This window comes from Anas platyrhynchos, chromosome 2, assembly GCF_047663525.1.
Source record: "Anas platyrhynchos isolate ZD024472 breed Pekin duck chromosome 2, IASCAAS_PekinDuck_T2T, whole genome shotgun sequence".
NCBI classification, from domain to species: Eukaryota; Metazoa; Chordata; class Aves; order Anseriformes; family Anatidae; genus Anas; species Anas platyrhynchos.
In genome coordinates this window covers 77,502,243-77,519,138 of record NC_092588.1, presented here as the reverse complement: position 1 = coordinate 77,519,138, position 16,896 = coordinate 77,502,243, and the positions used below count along the sequence as shown (strand labels likewise).

The 16,896-nt window shown below is 38.4% G+C and overlaps 1 protein-coding gene across 2 annotated transcripts in view; it reads right to left on the bottom strand.

The window, feature by feature from the left end:
* The window catches only part of TRIO (trio Rho guanine nucleotide exchange factor), a 242,083-nt gene that overhangs the window by 78,410 nt on the left and 146,777 nt on the right, over positions 1-16,896 (bottom strand). For both annotated transcript variants that reach the window (XM_038175341.2, XM_038175340.2), the window contains exons 21-30: positions 16,033-16,155; positions 13,016-13,210; positions 12,782-12,897; positions 12,172-12,238; positions 11,269-11,378; positions 10,542-10,611; positions 9,973-10,062; positions 6,179-6,271; positions 4,032-4,143; positions 1,790-1,980 (exon numbers count right to left, since the gene is read on the bottom strand). In XM_038175341.2, the coding sequence (XP_038031269.1) occupies positions 1,790-1,980; positions 4,032-4,143; positions 6,179-6,271; positions 9,973-10,062; positions 10,542-10,611; positions 11,269-11,378; positions 12,172-12,238; positions 12,782-12,897; positions 13,016-13,210; positions 16,033-16,155 (1,167 nt within the window). The remainder of the gene's footprint in view (positions 1-1,789; positions 1,981-4,031; positions 4,144-6,178; positions 6,272-9,972; positions 10,063-10,541; positions 10,612-11,268; positions 11,379-12,171; positions 12,239-12,781; positions 12,898-13,015; positions 13,211-16,032; positions 16,156-16,896) is intronic.

The following is a 16,896-nucleotide window of genomic DNA, read 5'->3' as shown; positions in this document are numbered from 1 at the left end:
AGGCAAGGAAGCACCTAAACTGCCAATTACCGATGGCTGGGAGAGTTATTTTGGCAAATTACTTGCTTGCTTCGTTTTCACTTGCTTGCTTTGTTTCCATATCCCTCCTGAGGCACTTGCTTTTGGCCACTTAATGTCTTTTCAAAAGAGTTCATAAACACATTCTTCTACTAATACAAGTCATGCCATTGAATATCCTGCACTGGGAAACCACAATAGTAATCACATCCACAGTATTACAGATGACCCTCACTTTCTTAAAACTGCCTTCCAGAGGTGGAGGACAGGATAATGTGCAAGAAAAATCTTTCAAACAACATGCATGCCTTCAACATCTCTAATAATGCCTTTTCTAAAGATCAAACTACAAGGATTGCTATTGTAAGTAATCTGCACTACAGGACATTTTGCAAACTAGGATATGAAGACAAAAAGATAAGCTTGTATTTTAAGAATGGGGTACAGTATCAGTTTTCAACATTTCCAGGAACTTTTCTAGACTCTATACAATTACTTGTTCTTGCCGGATGAACTGACACAACAAGCTTATGGGACTGATTTTTCATCTCTGTCTCCTTTCCCACGTAATGCTTTGGCAGCTGATATTACCTCCAGTACACCTGAAGTTTTTTGTATTTCAGGTTCTTCAGGGCACCAAGGAAAGACGTGACCAACAACACTGCTGCTGTTTTGTTGCCTGCCAGCTACCTTATATCAGGAAGGACAACAAGTGTTTGAAATGAAGTGACGGAACATGCAAAGTAAGACAGAGAAAAATCGTTTTTTGAACCAACCTGCTTTACCAGTTTGGGCACAGAGGTGGGAAGAGGGAAAGGAGGAGTAAGAAGGTGCTGAAGCAGGGAAAAAAGGCTCAGTATTCATACCTCCTAGACTTGGTCATATACCCCAATCAGATCAACAGAATAAAAAGCTCTTTTAGAGCTTGATTTTGAGAGGTAAAGTTATTTCAAATTCTTTTTCTAAACTATTATGAAAGGCAATCTTGCATTGGTTGGGGGCAAATCAAACCAAGGGAGACTGTCACTTGACTACCTAAATTTACAGAGCGTGAATACTGCTCTCACCCAAGTCATCATATAAGATGTGTGAATTACACTTGTAAAGCATACATGCTATAGATGAGGAATGCAAGAGGGTATTTTTTTGTTATTATTATTACTTTTTATTTTTAAATGGAAAGGAAAAAGAATCTCATCTCTACATCCTTTCAGTGGACCATAAGAGCTTTTTATTTATTTATTTATTTATTTATTATTTATTTAAAAACAAAAACAAAACAAAACAAAAAAGTATTACTGAGACTACCAGTCTCAGTAGACATTCTGGAATTAACTTTTCCATAACAAGGAGTACCTGTGTTTCCAGAATGTGTAGAATATCCACCAGAATGGATGGATACACATGTGTTACAGTAATATCCATGTTAAACTAGTATAATGAATGCATTCTGTCCACCACTTACATCCTTCTGCTTTCTAAAAATGAGCCTTAAAGGCTCTTAAAGAACCAACACACATGAAACAAAAACAGTCTGGCCTAGTCTTGATTTCCCCATCCTGACACTGACACATAGTCTTCAGCAGTCACCATCAACCTACTCTGTCTCCTGAAAAGCATAACAAAATAGCAAAGTTAGAAGATTCAGTCTGCACGTTTTAGTGCAGTATAATAGTTGTTCCAGTTCTTCAGGCATGTTTAAATTATCTGAGCTTAGTCATAATCATCTAGCCAGTTTTCTAAATATGACCACTTATTCTTCCATACTTACAAACAGTTTACTCTTGTAAATGTACTTGCTCCTTCCACTTGAGTCCTTTACTTCTTTACTGAAAACCAAGGACATCTCAAAAAGGAAAAGGTGCCTCTCTCTTCCCTTTCGAATTAGAGTTTTGGGGTCCCATACTTGGAAGGATTCTTGAAGGATGAGCTCTCCCTGAGATTCTATATTTTCATCAAAGCCTAAAAACCCAAGGAGAAGAAAAGTTCACCATGAAAAGTTGATAATATGAGGAAATTAAAAAGCACAGCTTCAGTTCATTAAGCAATTCATCTGACTTTTTTTTTCCCAAATACAGCTTGGAAAAGATAGGAGACCAAGGAAGCAATAGTAAAAACAAGCCTTGATTTTAACATTGTAATACGCTGAATGAAACTGTAGCTCAAGTTTATGCCTAAATTTAGAAATCCAACTGTTAGGAAGTTTATCGACTCTTCTGGCAGTATTTCACCAACAAATAGCATCTCTTTCTGTTGACTTCTCTTAACTTCTTCCACAAAAAAAATGATTTTTCCTACTAGGTTTCCACCATTGTAGAAAGTGAACAGCTTGCAAGGACAAAGAGAGCAGATCAGGTTCTGACACGAACAGGATCCCAAACACCATCTTTTCTGCTGGTACACCTTCCCTATAGTGCATGAAAGAAGTATGTAAATGTATTCCAACAGAGAATGAAAAAAGATGGCAGCTCAGAGCTGCTGCCAGGTGATGAGCTTGCCATTGATTCACTCCACAATCAAGAAATTGCAGCTGGATTACTCATTTTGATATATATAACAAAGGTGAAAGTTGAGAATACCAATGAGTTTACTTCCACTCTAGTGACAGCATTCTCCCAGTTTAATACAGAGCTGTAGAGCTACAGGATAACAGAAATTAGTCTATGATACTCTTCTGAGTGGTATAAAATTGCATTTTGAAGAAATAGTGCTTGCCAGTAGTCTCTCAACAGAAAAGCACTGGCCTTGTCAGGAGAACAACAGTTCCTTGCTATTCTAAACAGAGCAGAAGTATGGAGAGCATCAGAGGCAAGTTGCTTCAGGATGTTCATTCAAAAACCTCCAGAGACATAAAGAGGAAATGTGCTCACTCACTCTATTTGTTTAACATGGGATGACTCAACTATATACGCATGATTTGTTATAACACCAACTTATGTAAAAGATTAGGATATTCTCCAGAGTCACATTCCCGGTGTTAAACGATTATTGCCAATGCTGGTCAGCATTTATACTAACAGCATCTCCTCAACAAAACGTTTGGAGCTGATCCTGCAGACTGACCAACATTCCTGTTGTTTTAAATCAGGGAAGAAAGGTGATTTTGAGCATTCACGTGACCAAGGATCACATGTCAAACCAAGATGAGTTTTATAGTAACTTGCATGGTACTGCATTCCTATGACAAGCTCCATTACGAAGGCACAGAGGAAGATAAACAATATTGACTGAAAACACTTTACAATAAGTCTTTATTCTGCAACTGCAAGCCAAGGTGGCTCTGCTTTTATCTCAAAAAAAATTACTTTGCCAATGAAAAAAAGTTTTATTACTATGATGGCACCATCATACATGATAAAACGCCAATTACAAAATGGATTTTGGCAGAAAGTCGTTCTCAGAACGTAGAAGCAATTACATCCAACCTCAACTGTCTGCCATGAACATGATTATGCTGTTCTGGCTAAGGCTCAGGCTAAATTGGCTTATGCTGACATTTTACTGCCAGAAGGTACATTTCATTTCAACCAGAAGTCTGTGGAACAGGCAGCAAACAGATGTGAAAACCAAGAATTTCTTGGAGACTATTATTTGACACATAAATCAGAAAAATCAACCCTAATACATGTATGACCCTCTTATAAAGAAGGATACTAGTTGGAAAACGTAGATGAAGCTACTATATCTGACTATTCATCTACTATATTTTAGGTGACTGGTGGAAAATTTTGCTAGCCTATGTATTTTTCAAACCTGCAGTGGCAGAGGTGTAGATCAGGATGAAAGATCATTTTTAAAGCATTAACAAAACTGTACCAGTTGTACACAATTGATTTTCCTAAATAAGTTTACATTTTATATACCTCTAAATAAAAAGTATATAAAATACAAACCCAGAGATATAAAAATGTTCATATTCTTCAGATCTTCTCAACATATAGTAATATAAAAAGTTATTAAACAAAGTTAATATACATCATACGACTGAGTTAAAAGGCCAGTTTGAATCCTACCTTCCAGCATGCTGAGGTGCATGGCATCATTGGCTCGCTTTGGCACACTAAGCATCACCTCCAGGCCATCTTTAATCTCACCTTTACCTTCTTCACAGCATGTGAGCAACTCCTGCAAAAGAAAAGCAGACAATCTATCCTGTTTCTACACAAGGCAATCAAATGCTACTTCTAAAAAGCAAAAAAAGCAAAAAATTACTTTTTGCAAGTAACATCTACTTTGATATTTTGTACTTCTTACTCTTCCAATGACTGATAGCATACGTTGTATTTATCACCATCTTTTCTTCACAGAGCAGCACAAGCATTCTGTTAACCACCTCTGATTTAACTAAGATTATCAGGTTAATAATAAATCTTTAAAAATTAAAATAAGGACAGTATTTTTTTTTTTTGATAAGCCATGACACAGCTATCGGATGTAGTGCTACATCAACGCCCAGAACAATACAGATGCTGAGTCATGAACCTAGTGGAAAGCCGGATAGTACAAAAGGGTCTGCATGTCAATCTTTACTCCACTGCTCCAAAGACCCTGTCTGTACTACTGCTGATAAAAGAATTTACATTGTTTCATTTCAAATATGCAGTGATCTACTCTATTTTGCATCATTCACACAGCTGAAAGCATCCTACAGGCAAGTTTTTTTTTTTGTTTTTTTTTTTTTTTTGTGTTTTTTTTTTTTGTATACAAACAACCAGTAAATAATGGACAAGTTAGAAAAAGGAATATACTGAAATGTAGTAATTTAAGGTGACTCAGTTCAGTGCACATTCAAGACTCAACGATATTAATGTACGAGTGCTTGAGCAGATATTCAAATTTCCTCACATACTTTGAGCGTTTGAATAGTATCAAGATCAAATGTAGCTTACATAACCAAAAGGGCACATTATGTTCTCTCTGTAATTCAAAAAGTCCACTTAATTCACTCCCTCAGGTTAAATTCCTTTTAAAGAGAAAGCCAGGTGACTCCTGCATTGCATCGTTGCACTATTTTTATTTAACTGCCAACACTATCAATCATTGCATCAAAATTGTACAGCACCACACTTAAATTTCTCATGACAACACCACAGAAAAGTGAATGTAACTAAATATCCTCTTGGAGAGGGGAGAAGATTAGCAGTTTCAGCACTGTTTGCAAAAATAAACAGAATTTCTGAAGGTGTATTTTGCCATCATTCAAGATTCAGGCTCTTTATCCTTCCATGTTTCATGACTCTTCTCTTATAGAAAGAAGAAAACTCAACAGCCATCAAATAAATCCATTTTATTATGCAGCAAAGCCATCTGGCTCTGAAAAGCCTGGTGAAACCAATCTATCCATTCCTTCAATAATGCATGAGCTAAGACATTAAATAAGATTTAGAAAGTAATTGCTGAAATCAGTCGCTAAAACTTCTAAAACACAATAACCTATTTATGCAAGTTATTAACTTAATCAAACTGCATTTTTTTTTTGCAAGGGAAGAAATTGAAATATCACAGACTCCTTTCCATCCAACTCAACCAGAAATAGCAAGGAATGTTTTTCAGAAGTTTTAAAAAACAATTATCCATGGCAGTTCTTGATCGGAAAGGGGAGACAAAGATCAGTTAAGTTACTTTTGTAGGGGGCTATTACAAACTAAGCAATGCCATCTAGTAGAGATCTAGCACAGCTTGAGAATATTGCTGCTTAGCCAATGAAACATCTGTCCACTGAGTGAAAGTGGTAACCAAAGGTTTCAGTTATTTTAACAGCTACTTTGTACTTGATATTACCAGGCAACATTACAAGTAACAACTTAATACCATTGCCATAGCTAATGGTTAGTGAAAATTTGTTGCAGAAACCATTACAAAAACATACTTGTCCTCACTGCCGTGAATGATTTTTTGCTCTGGAAACCCAAAGGATATTTTCTAAGTAAACATTAGTAGAGAGGTATCCTTCTGATTTACAGAAATCTGGAAAAAAAGTTCCTTATTTATGCCATCTTTCTTTTTCAGTGTTTTCGTAACAAATATTGCAGCAAGAGTAAAGCTGCCCAGGATGCTGTAGTCTCAGAGAAAAGAGTTAAAAACCCTTCCTGATTTCAGAAACAGCTTTGCCTGCTTATGAACAGCAAAATCAGGTTAAGAACTTTGAATTAGTACTGACCTTTAAAAGAAGCTGGTATTTTGTTATCCTTTGAACAGGTTTGATAAGGTAAGAGGAGATGGAGTTGGCCAGTCCATGTCGCTGTTGTATCTCCTAAATGAAAAAAGGAAACGTGAGGACTGTGAGCACCAACATGCAGATATAGCTTGTTCTGAAGGCTATGTAACATACATTAACTAAAATTTCTATTTTAGAAGGAAGAAAGAAGAAGAAAAAAGACAACTGGATGACAACATATTCTAGTCACAGGAAGTGATTTAGTTGAGAATTTACCCTCTCACTTTATGCAAACAAAAGAATATTACCTCCAAGGGTGCCTCTGAAGTATTTCAACAAGCTTAAATCCAAATAGCAGTGATTAGGAATATCGAACAAGTGGCACCGCCTTATTATTATTTTTATAAACTGGAATTTGTGGGGTTTTGTTACTTTCAGGACAGAAAAGAAAGAAAATCCGAGAGTTCTAGAGAACAGTGAGGATTACTGCATGCAGACTGAGAAAGACGTTTCTTGTCATCATCTGCTAGTTTTAACTAACAGTCACAGAGCTTTTTTTCCCCAAAAGCTGTTACAAATCCACAAGGGGGAGCAAGAAGTAACATTTTCTAACCAAAGGAAAGAAGTTACGCAAGAGGTTAAAAAGAAACCAGAGCCACTTATAAATAAAGATGTCTTTGGCTAAGCTAAAGGAGGAAAATAAAAATGGCATGATAATTACATGGGATAATTATGGAATTCAAATACCGATCATGGATGAACTTCAAGGCCATTGCTTGCCTTTTATGACAGAACTGTATGTATTTTAACCACGTTATTTCTAGCAGCAGGCTTATGCACTACAGCTATAGGCCTTTTAACCACAATTACAGCATCAGAAATTCTCAACATAGGATTCACATGACATTTTCATGTGGCCCAGTCATGACATCACCAGGAGCTCTTGAAGTTACCTGTACACAGTCAGGTCTTCATTTTTCTAATCCACCTTAATTGAATTAGGGGATGGAGCGCTGGATACACTGCTAAAATAGAGGAATTGAGGACGTTCCACTGGAAGCAGTGGCAAGAACATATTTCTAAAACAATTTTATTAGAGCTTTTGTTGCTTTTAAAAATACTATCATAGAATCATAGATTGGTTTGGGTTGGAAGGGACCTTGAAGATCATTTAATTCCGCCCCCCTGCCATGGGCAGGGACACCTCCCAGAAGATCAGGTTGTTCAAAGCCCCATCCAGCCTGGCCTCAAATACTTCCAGGGATGGGGCATCCACAGCTTCTCTGGGCAGCCTGTGCCAGGGCCTCAATACCCTCACAGTAAATAATTTCTTCATTATATCTAATCTAAACCTACCCTTTTCTAGTTAACACTATTACTCCTTGTATTGGCACTACACTCTCTGACACAAAGTCCCTCCCCAGCTTTCCTGTAGGCCACTTTTAGGTGTTGGAAGGCTGCTGCAAGGTCTCCCCCAGAGTCTTCTCCAAGTTGAACAACCCCAACTGCCTCAGCATGTCTTTGGAGGAGATGTGCTGAGCCCCTTGATCACCTTCTTGGCCCTCCTCTTGGCTCACTCCAACAGGTCCCTGTCCTTCTTGTGCTGGGGGCCCCAGAGCTGAACGCAGGTCTCCAAGTGGGGTCTCATGAGAGCAGAGCAGAGGGGGACAATCACGTCCCTCACCCTGCTGGCCACACTGCTTGTGATGCAGCCCAGGATACAGTCAGCTTTCTGAGCTGCAGGCACACGTTGCTGGCTCACGTTGAGCTTCTTGTAAACTAGCACCCCAAGATGTTTTTCCTCATGGCTACTTTCAATCCATTCTCTGTCCAGATGCAGGCCCTTGCCCTTGGCCTTGTTGAACCTCATGAGATTCACAACGACCCACCTCTCAAGCCTGCCCAGGTCCCTCTGGATGGCATCCCTTCCCCTCCTGCATGTCGACTGCACCACACAGTGTGGTGTCATCAGCAAACTTGATGAGGATGCACTCAATCTCTCTGTCCATGTCACTGACAAAGATATTAAACAGCAGTGGTCCCAGTACTGACCCCTAAGGAACACTACTCATTACTGATCTCCACCTGCACATTGAGCCATTGACCACAACAATTTGAGTGCGACCATCCAGCAAATTCCTTACCCACTGAGCAGTCCATCTGTCACATCCACGTCTCTCCAATTTAGAGACACGCATATAATGGGGGGCAGTGTTAAATGTTTTGCGCAAGTCAAAGTAGATGATGTCAGTGGCTCTTCCCCATCCACCAATGCTATCACCCCATTGTAGAAGGCCACCAGATTTGTCAGGCACGATCTGCCATTAGTGAAGCCATGTCGGCTGTCATCAGTTACCTCTCTGTTTTCCAAGTGCCTTAGCATAGTTTCCAGGAGGATCTGCTCCATGATCTTGCCAGGCACAGAGGTGAGATTGACTGACCTGTAGATCTTTTCTTCCCTTTTTAAAAAATGGGGGTTGTGTTTCCCCTTTTCCCATCAGCAGGAACTTCAAGGGACTGCCATGACTTCTCAAATATGAAGGACAATGACTTAGCAACTACATCTGCCAGTTCCTTCAGAACCTGTAGATGTACCTCATCAGGTCCCATTGACCTCTGCACCTTCAGGGTCCTTAGATGTTCTTGAACCTGATCTCCTACACTGGCTGGTTCATCATTCTTCCAATCCCTTCTGGGAGCTTGGGCCATGTGGCTGGAGCTCTTATCAATGAAGACTGAGGCAAAATAGTTATGAAGTACCTCAGCCTGCTCCATATCCTGGGTGACCAGGTCTCCCATTTCATTCTAGAGAAAGCCCACAATTTCCCTAGTCTTTCTTTTATCGCCGATTTTTTTTTTCATCAGCAATTACAGTATTTAATAAGTTCTTTAAATTTTTGTGGTCATACGACCATATCTAATAGAGATGACCTGATTTTCTGTAATGTGTCTACTCTTGTACAAGCATTGAAAACTAACCAGAGGCTTCACAGAAAGACTTTACCTTATACTGTTAAGAATCCCCCATCTCCTTAGTGAAAGGCTTTTGAAATTAACACCAAGAGCTCCAGGGATATTATTATTAATATTATGCCCTTCCCTCTATTTCCATAGCTAATTCTACAGAACAATGGTGGTGTCGCTACGCATCTAGTAGCTTAGCACAGGGGAGGAGGAAACAATGTAGTTGAATCATCTGTAAATATGTATTCCACAAAATTACCAAGGAAGAGCACAAAGTCCTTCAGAATGACTGAAATCCTCCAAAAACTCCAACAGCTACCATATTTTTGTCCTTTCCTAAATGGAATGTTACATGTAGACCAGGTAACTTTGGGACTGAATTAGCAATGTGGTTGGTTTAGCAGCTCTGAACAATGCCAGTCAACTGAATTACTACTGCATTCAATTACAAGTCAAAGGCACCCCAACAAATTTAACAAAGATTGTCGTCTTTTTTATGTATGGTGCAACCTAAGCAAATCAAAATGCTAAGATTTGCAGAATGTGCTAGTGAGAACTGAAGACTCATGTCTTGGTTGTTGCTGCCAAAACCCTGTTTGCAGTTCTGAACTGCTGTGATATAACACTGACTTCTTATACTTGATTTAACAGATTTATGAAGACCAATTGAGCAATATAAATTAACCATGTGAGATATGATTGATTTTCTTAAGATGACAGTAAATTTTAGTATTAAGCTTGCATTTTCTTAAGAAATAAGGCACTCAATATAAACATAAATATGAGATTCAAACTAGAAAGACATATTTTTAAGATGGACATGAAGTACTTACATCAAAGTATGCTCCCGCATGTTCTAATATCAGCTGGGTAGAATCAGGCTTATTTTTACAGTAAGTAACATACATTTGGAACTTGTCTGCCTGCAGACGGAAATGTAAATTTACATGTTATCACAGAGCGTAACTGCTGTCTCAAAAAGTTTTTACAGTTATCAGAGAACATTCCATCTGTCTCAAGAAACTAACCAACATAGGATTATTTTCCTACTTAAACTGGCAGCATAGGAAAATACATCATACAAATGCGACTGAAAACAATGGCAGCATATGCAAAAGTAGATTATTCATACCTAAGACAAAGATAATGAACTAAACAAAAACCCAAATGGAGGTTTCGGCAATTCACATACACTTTGAGGGCAGCCAAGTACTGGCACCTGATAGCAGTACCTTAATTATTTTCCTGTTCAAGATAGACAATTTTTTAAATCCAAATTTCAAGGAAGAGTTACTTTTACAGAGACTCAAATTTAAAAGAGACTTGAGAGTAAGTATCTACTCTACCCCTCCATGCTTCCTATCTCCCTTGTTACTTCTAAACACAAATCTGACTTTGTTACCCATGTCACGAAGCAGTGTCCAACATCTTCTGGTAACTGTTCATATTTTTCCAGCTCTTTGAGGAATATACTATGGGTAGAGAAGAAAGGAACTGTATAAGGCACATGAAACACTTTCATTAGAGCAGTTGACTTTGATCTATTGTCTGTGAATAAAGATAGAAATCTTACTGTAATTCATACCAACAACATGAACTAACAGAATCAAAAGGAATGGATGACAAATGTGTAATATCAGAAATAATATAAATTAGCTATTATAATTCAATACAAACTCTGATGTGAAAGTTCCAAGTTGCTCCAGCAGACTTACGCAGTTAATACACGTACACATCAGTTTCAGGAAAAGTTTAGCCTTCATCTCAAGAGAAATAGGAGGCTGACTTGCTTTTTAAATACTTACGTTAACTAAAGAAACCGTTAGCGCTATACCAGTGATTTCTACCTCTTCATGACAACTGGAAAACGTACAGCAATATTTTAATGCATTCAAATAATTTCTTAAAAGCTGAAAGACGTCTGAGACTGAAAAAGTCAGTTTCTAGTGGTGTACCTACCTGGTTACAAAAAGCAACAATTTTAACAATTTAACAGTATGATAAGAAATTCTTTACATTTTTGATGGTAAAGAGTTCATTATTCATATGCACCATATTTTCATTAGGAAATCCCTCAGGTCATCATGTGGATTTACCACTAATATGGAAATGGGAGATAAGTCACTCACTTATTGTGGAACTCATAGATTTCCTGCATGTTTCCAAAGATAATGTGTTCTTTGTTTACAATACCAGGTGGGATCTCTTCAACTCCACTTGTCATTTCCCATAGATACGTCTGCCCAGAACAAAAAAGATGCATGAAAAAATCATCAAAAAGCTGAACAGAAGCACTCAGGTTATCTGTAAGCACACACTCATGCAGAGAAATTGGTGAAAATCACTTAGCATCATCAATTCCAGTTGTCTGTTGTGTCACATGTACCTTGTGATTCTGACAGGCAAATCCACGTTTTAAAACTGACAATTTAACACAGTCCTTCAGATTACATCATTTAAAATGCATAGCGCTCTTGACAACCTCTAATGCTTCAGGATATTCCTTATGAAGGTCATGTCTGCAGTCTGGAAGTTCATGTTTTGTGCAAGAGCTAACGCTGAACATTACTAGCTTGAGCATAACAATTACTGGGCATTTTTCCATAGAATCTCTCTGAATTTCTATTCGATAAGTCAGCGAGTAGCAGAACATGTGATACACATAATAAGGGAATTAACACAAGCTCTTTTCTCTTGCTAGCAAAGCACATAAATTAACCCCCTCCTTTTTCCTGTCCCTCACCAAAAAGAGGGAAAGGAGAGGAGGAAAGGGAAAAGAGAAAAAAAGTTTATGAATAAGGAAATTATCAAATACTAAAACTCAGTACTGACAAAAACAAAACATATAGGATGAATTCTGAAATGGCTGATATCAATTGTAATTCTAAGTTTCCTATTAATCGCAGAAAAAACAATTTAAGTCTTATGACAACAAACTGATCCCCACATTTTTATTTTTTTTTTATCAGAAAGAAGTAGAAAGCAACAGATTGAATCCTGAATTCAAAAACCAGTGAAAGAAGAAAACTTACATCCATGCATTCCCGGAGGTCTCTTACGTAAGCCTTTTCTGTCTGAATTAGTTCAGCCATAATAAACCTTAGGTGACAACAGAAAGACTAATCAAATCTCAGCCTGTTTAATCATTATGAATATATAATAACCAGAATACACATTTCTCATCAGGTTTTGCTTTTTCTACTGTTCTAGGAAATATCTGGGAAGTGAAATGCAACAAGAGAAAACACATGAAGGCAACATAAGAGATAACATTTCTCCATTACTAATCAGTGCAAAAAGAAATGGGGAAGGAGATGGAAGTTTTGTCAAATGCTTTTCCATTGCTATATTGATTAAACGTAAACTCCCTCCTCCCCTTACACATATAATTCACATTAATTCTAAAAAGAAAAAGAAAAAAAGTTACAAAGTGTAACATGGCTTTGGAAGCTTAGCATTCTGACATGCTCGAATTTTCTGTGAGAATGAGCATTGAATAAAAGGCAATAGGAGCTAATGAAGAGTATCACTCTCTTTTACTATTTATCTGATTTCTAAGCTCCCAGACAAGCCACGACAGTTGCTTCATTATCAGGATTGATTTATGCACTCTCATTGATTAAAAATAAATAAATTCATTACTCTTTCCTGCGGGCAGATTTTCGTTTTTCTTCATTAAGCTCATGAGCAGCATCGCGCAGTTTCACCTCTGACCCAGGGACACTGGCTGGGATTATATCCAGCTGCAAGCTTTTGCTCTTTATTAAAGAAAGGAAATATTAATTAAGGCAAGAGACAAGAGAAAACGATAACTAAATCAAATGCAAGCAAAGTTTTTTTTTTGTGTGTCTATCATCACACTCCAATTTCACTTACCGATTTATTGGAATCAGAGGAAATACCCAGAGCTTTCTCTAAAGAGGTCCTGTATTTCTCCATGCGCAGGGAAAAGTCTCTGTACCTCTTATCCACTGCTGTGACACATTTTTTAATCTCTGTTGCATGAGCATGCCCTTTTTCACAAAAGCCATCAGCCAGCTGTATCAACAACTTCACCCTCTCTTTGGTTTGCTATGAAAACAGGAAAATATCAAACAGTTACGAACTCTACCTGTCATGAAGGGGATCATTTTGCTTAACTTGCTACTAAGTACAGGTGGAGAAGCCATGAAAGGAGCTAGCTTCCTCCTCTCATCCCAGAACTTCTTTAAACAGATATCAGTTTCTAAATACAAACGGCACAGGATGAATACAGAACTCCTTGGGTTTTACTGTTACATTATAAGCTGGTTACTTGTTTTTCTTTCAAAAATGTGAATTTCCATATCTAACACAGAGACTAAATTCTTCTAGAAGAGCTTTGCAGAGCACACTTATCTCCTTGCACTAACACAAAAGGATTTTGATCCCATCGGAAGTATTTTCTTCACTACCACTGAAGCACTGGTATTGGGCCAGGCCCACAAGATCTCAGGAAACTTCCTCTCTTTTTACAAGGGCATCAATGAAATGCTGTGATAGATACCATTTTTGTTATACACTTTACAATTTAATGGATACAGACTATATTCTTTACATTTTTTCATACCATGTTTTGCTCTCCCATAGTCCTTAGATTCTAAAAGAACAAGAATCCACCACCAAGACTGTAACTAAGTGCGTTTCCCAATTAACATGCTACCTAACAGTATGCACTTTCTTTGTGTAAATCATAAATTATCCATAACATGACTTTATACATCCACCTCTCTTTGATACGATGTCAGAGTAAAACATCCTGCCAGTGCCCTTGCTAACAGAGAGTTAAGCAAAGCAGTTAATAAGAACTTGACTTTTTTTTTCCTTTTTTTTTTTTTTGGTGTTGTTGTTCACCCTTTCTTTTTTTTTTTTTTTTATTTTCTTTCTTTTCTTTCTCTTTCCTTATGGTCACTCATCTAAGCACTTTTTTTTCCACCGTGGAATTCCAAGTTTAAGAGCAAGCCAGGGCTAATATTTCCTCCCAGCCAGTAATGAAACTGGTTGAAACAAGTAGGGAGTGGCACTAACAACATCCTCTCTAAAGGGGCACCAGCGTCATCCACTGACTGACAGAGGAAGTAACGGGGCAGTGGTGCTCTGCGTGCTGGATGGAATCCAACAGAACAAAGGCTGGAATGAAACTCGGAAGAAAATCTGGGTTTGAAAAACAAATATATAAGATTCTCTTTTCTCCCTTTCCATGACCAACTCTATCTCCAAGTCTCTTTCCTTCTGAGGTAGTCCTTTAGAAAAATGAACTCTTGTTTACTTTTTTGGGCTCCTTGGAAGACTGGAGAGCCAAGAGTTGGAAACAGGTGACAGTTGCAAAATGGAACACAAAGACTGACAAGTTTACATAATCTCAGGTACTTTGGTCATGCACTAACTGTTGTTTTTACACATGTGAAAACTACTAAGCCTCACTCATAACATCTCCATCTCTGCATAGGCCTCCAGAAACAGAGAAGAAAATAATTCTGCCACAGGTCAAAAAGTTGCAATAGAATCACAAAATATTTTAATAAAACAAATAACCTTAGCAGTAATGATTTTTCACTATCTGCTGTTCTTCTACTATGCTACCATTAAATTGTAGATGAATAACATGTTCTGCTGTGTTTTACATCCTAAATGAACATTCAGTAATCCACGGACATAAGAATGTAAAAATGGAAATCAAAGGACCTCATGGTTCCTGTTTTTTAAAGTCATTTTAAAACTATTTCACTACAATTCTGTCATAAGAAATCAATTGCACATAGGGCTGGCTGATAGAGCTCTAGTAACATGGTGATTATTTTCTGATTATTTTTTGTTTTATTCCATTCCCAGAAGAAATACAGAAAGACAATGCAAATACACTAAGCTTCTTCATTACATTCTTACTGTGTTTTTTTGTTTGCTTGTTTTTTAAATGGTACATGGTTTATTTATTTATTTTTATCCTTGTGGACAGAGAAACTGATCATAGCTAGCAGCTCTTTAAGGATACTTTTTTTTAGAGCACAGACAACACTGAACTGAATGGGTGCAGCTGATACACCAGTAAGAAGGGATACCAACCAAAAGGACCTGGACAAGCTTGAGAAGTGGACCCTAATGAGGTTCAACAAGTCCAAGTACAAGGTGCTGCACCTGGGTTGGGGCAATCCCAGATGCAAGTACAGACTGAGAAAGAACTCACTGACAGCAGCCTGCAGAGAAGGACTTGGGGAATCTGATGGATGAAAAGTTCGACATGAGCTGGCAGTGAGTGTTTGCAGCCCAGAAGGCCAACTGCATCCTGGGCTTCATCACCAGAGGAGTAGCCAGCAGGTGGAGAGAGGTGATTGTACCCCTCTGCTCCGCCCTCCTAAGGCCCCGCTTGGAGTACTATGCCCAGGTCTGGAGCTCCTAGCACAAGAAAGATGTGGACCTGTTAGAACAGGTCCAGTGGAGGGCCACAAAGTTGATCAGATGGCTGCTCTTACAAAAAATGGCTGAGAGAGCTGGAGATGTTCAACTGGGAGAAAAGAAGGCTCTGGGGAGACCTCATTGTGACATTTCAGTACATAAAGAGAGCTTTTAAAAAAAGATAGAACTTTTTGCTCATGCAGAAAATAACACAACAAGGGGGAATGGTTTTAAACTAAAAGAATGGAGATTTAGATTAGAGGTTAGGAGGGAATTCTTCACTCAGAGGGCGGTGAGGCACTGGAACAGGTTGCCCAGAGAAGCTGTGGATGCCCCATCCGTGGAGGTGTTCAAGGCTAGTCTGGGTGGGGCCTTGGGCAACCTGATCAAGTGGGTGGTGTCCCTGCCTGTGGTAGGGGTGTTGGAACTAGATCATTTTTGAGGACCCTTCCAACCCAACACATTCTGTAATTCTATTTTACCTTTGCTGTGATCTGAAATTCTTCATGTTCTTTTAGCAGCTCTTGAGTGTGCTGGATACTGGAACCAGTGGAAGTATGTGTGGATAAATAAAACTCTCCGTTGTCATGAATCCATTCCAGAGCCTAAATAAAGCAAGAATGAAGGAAAAGTAAGAGAGAAGGCAGTATACTTTTGGCAACAGAAACCAACCGTAATCAACATTTTACAAACACAGCTTGGTTACAGGTAAATTTTGCTCTACTCCACTTGAAGCAATTGCGGCACAAATGGAGGCACAAACTCTTAATACAGGCTGCTACGGCAGCATGCAGAGGCACATGCACTTAGAAACTTCTTGATTCTGACATCTTAAGTGTTCAATGAGTTTAATACTGTTTGGCTAGAACACTGACCGTCAGTGTCTGAATGTTAAAGACTGTAAGGGTGTACCAGCATGCCATTTACCCGGTCACATACTAGTGCAGATGCTAGCCTGAAGAGATGGGCCTGCACTCTTCAAGTGCCATTGATGGAAACAAGCCAACGACTCTTGGACTGGGATCAAGAAGAGGTGAATATCAGCTGGCCACCTGCACAATGTCTCTTGTCAATTCTAACGTCAAACTTTGCAGGTGAAGACCGATGTAGACAAGAAGCGCATTAAAGTTTGATGCTATAAACAACGTTTATTTTGATACTTCTTGCTTTTCACTTTTTAGCCTCTTTTTTTTTTTTTTTGTGGGTTTATTACACAGTGCTGGAATGGGTGACAAACAAAACTTTCCCTCTGCAAGTGTCACCCTTTCATTACTTCTTGGCAGCTCTCTAGAGTCACGTGACCCGAAGTTAATATTGATGTTAATTCCTACAGTTTAAGTCAGCTT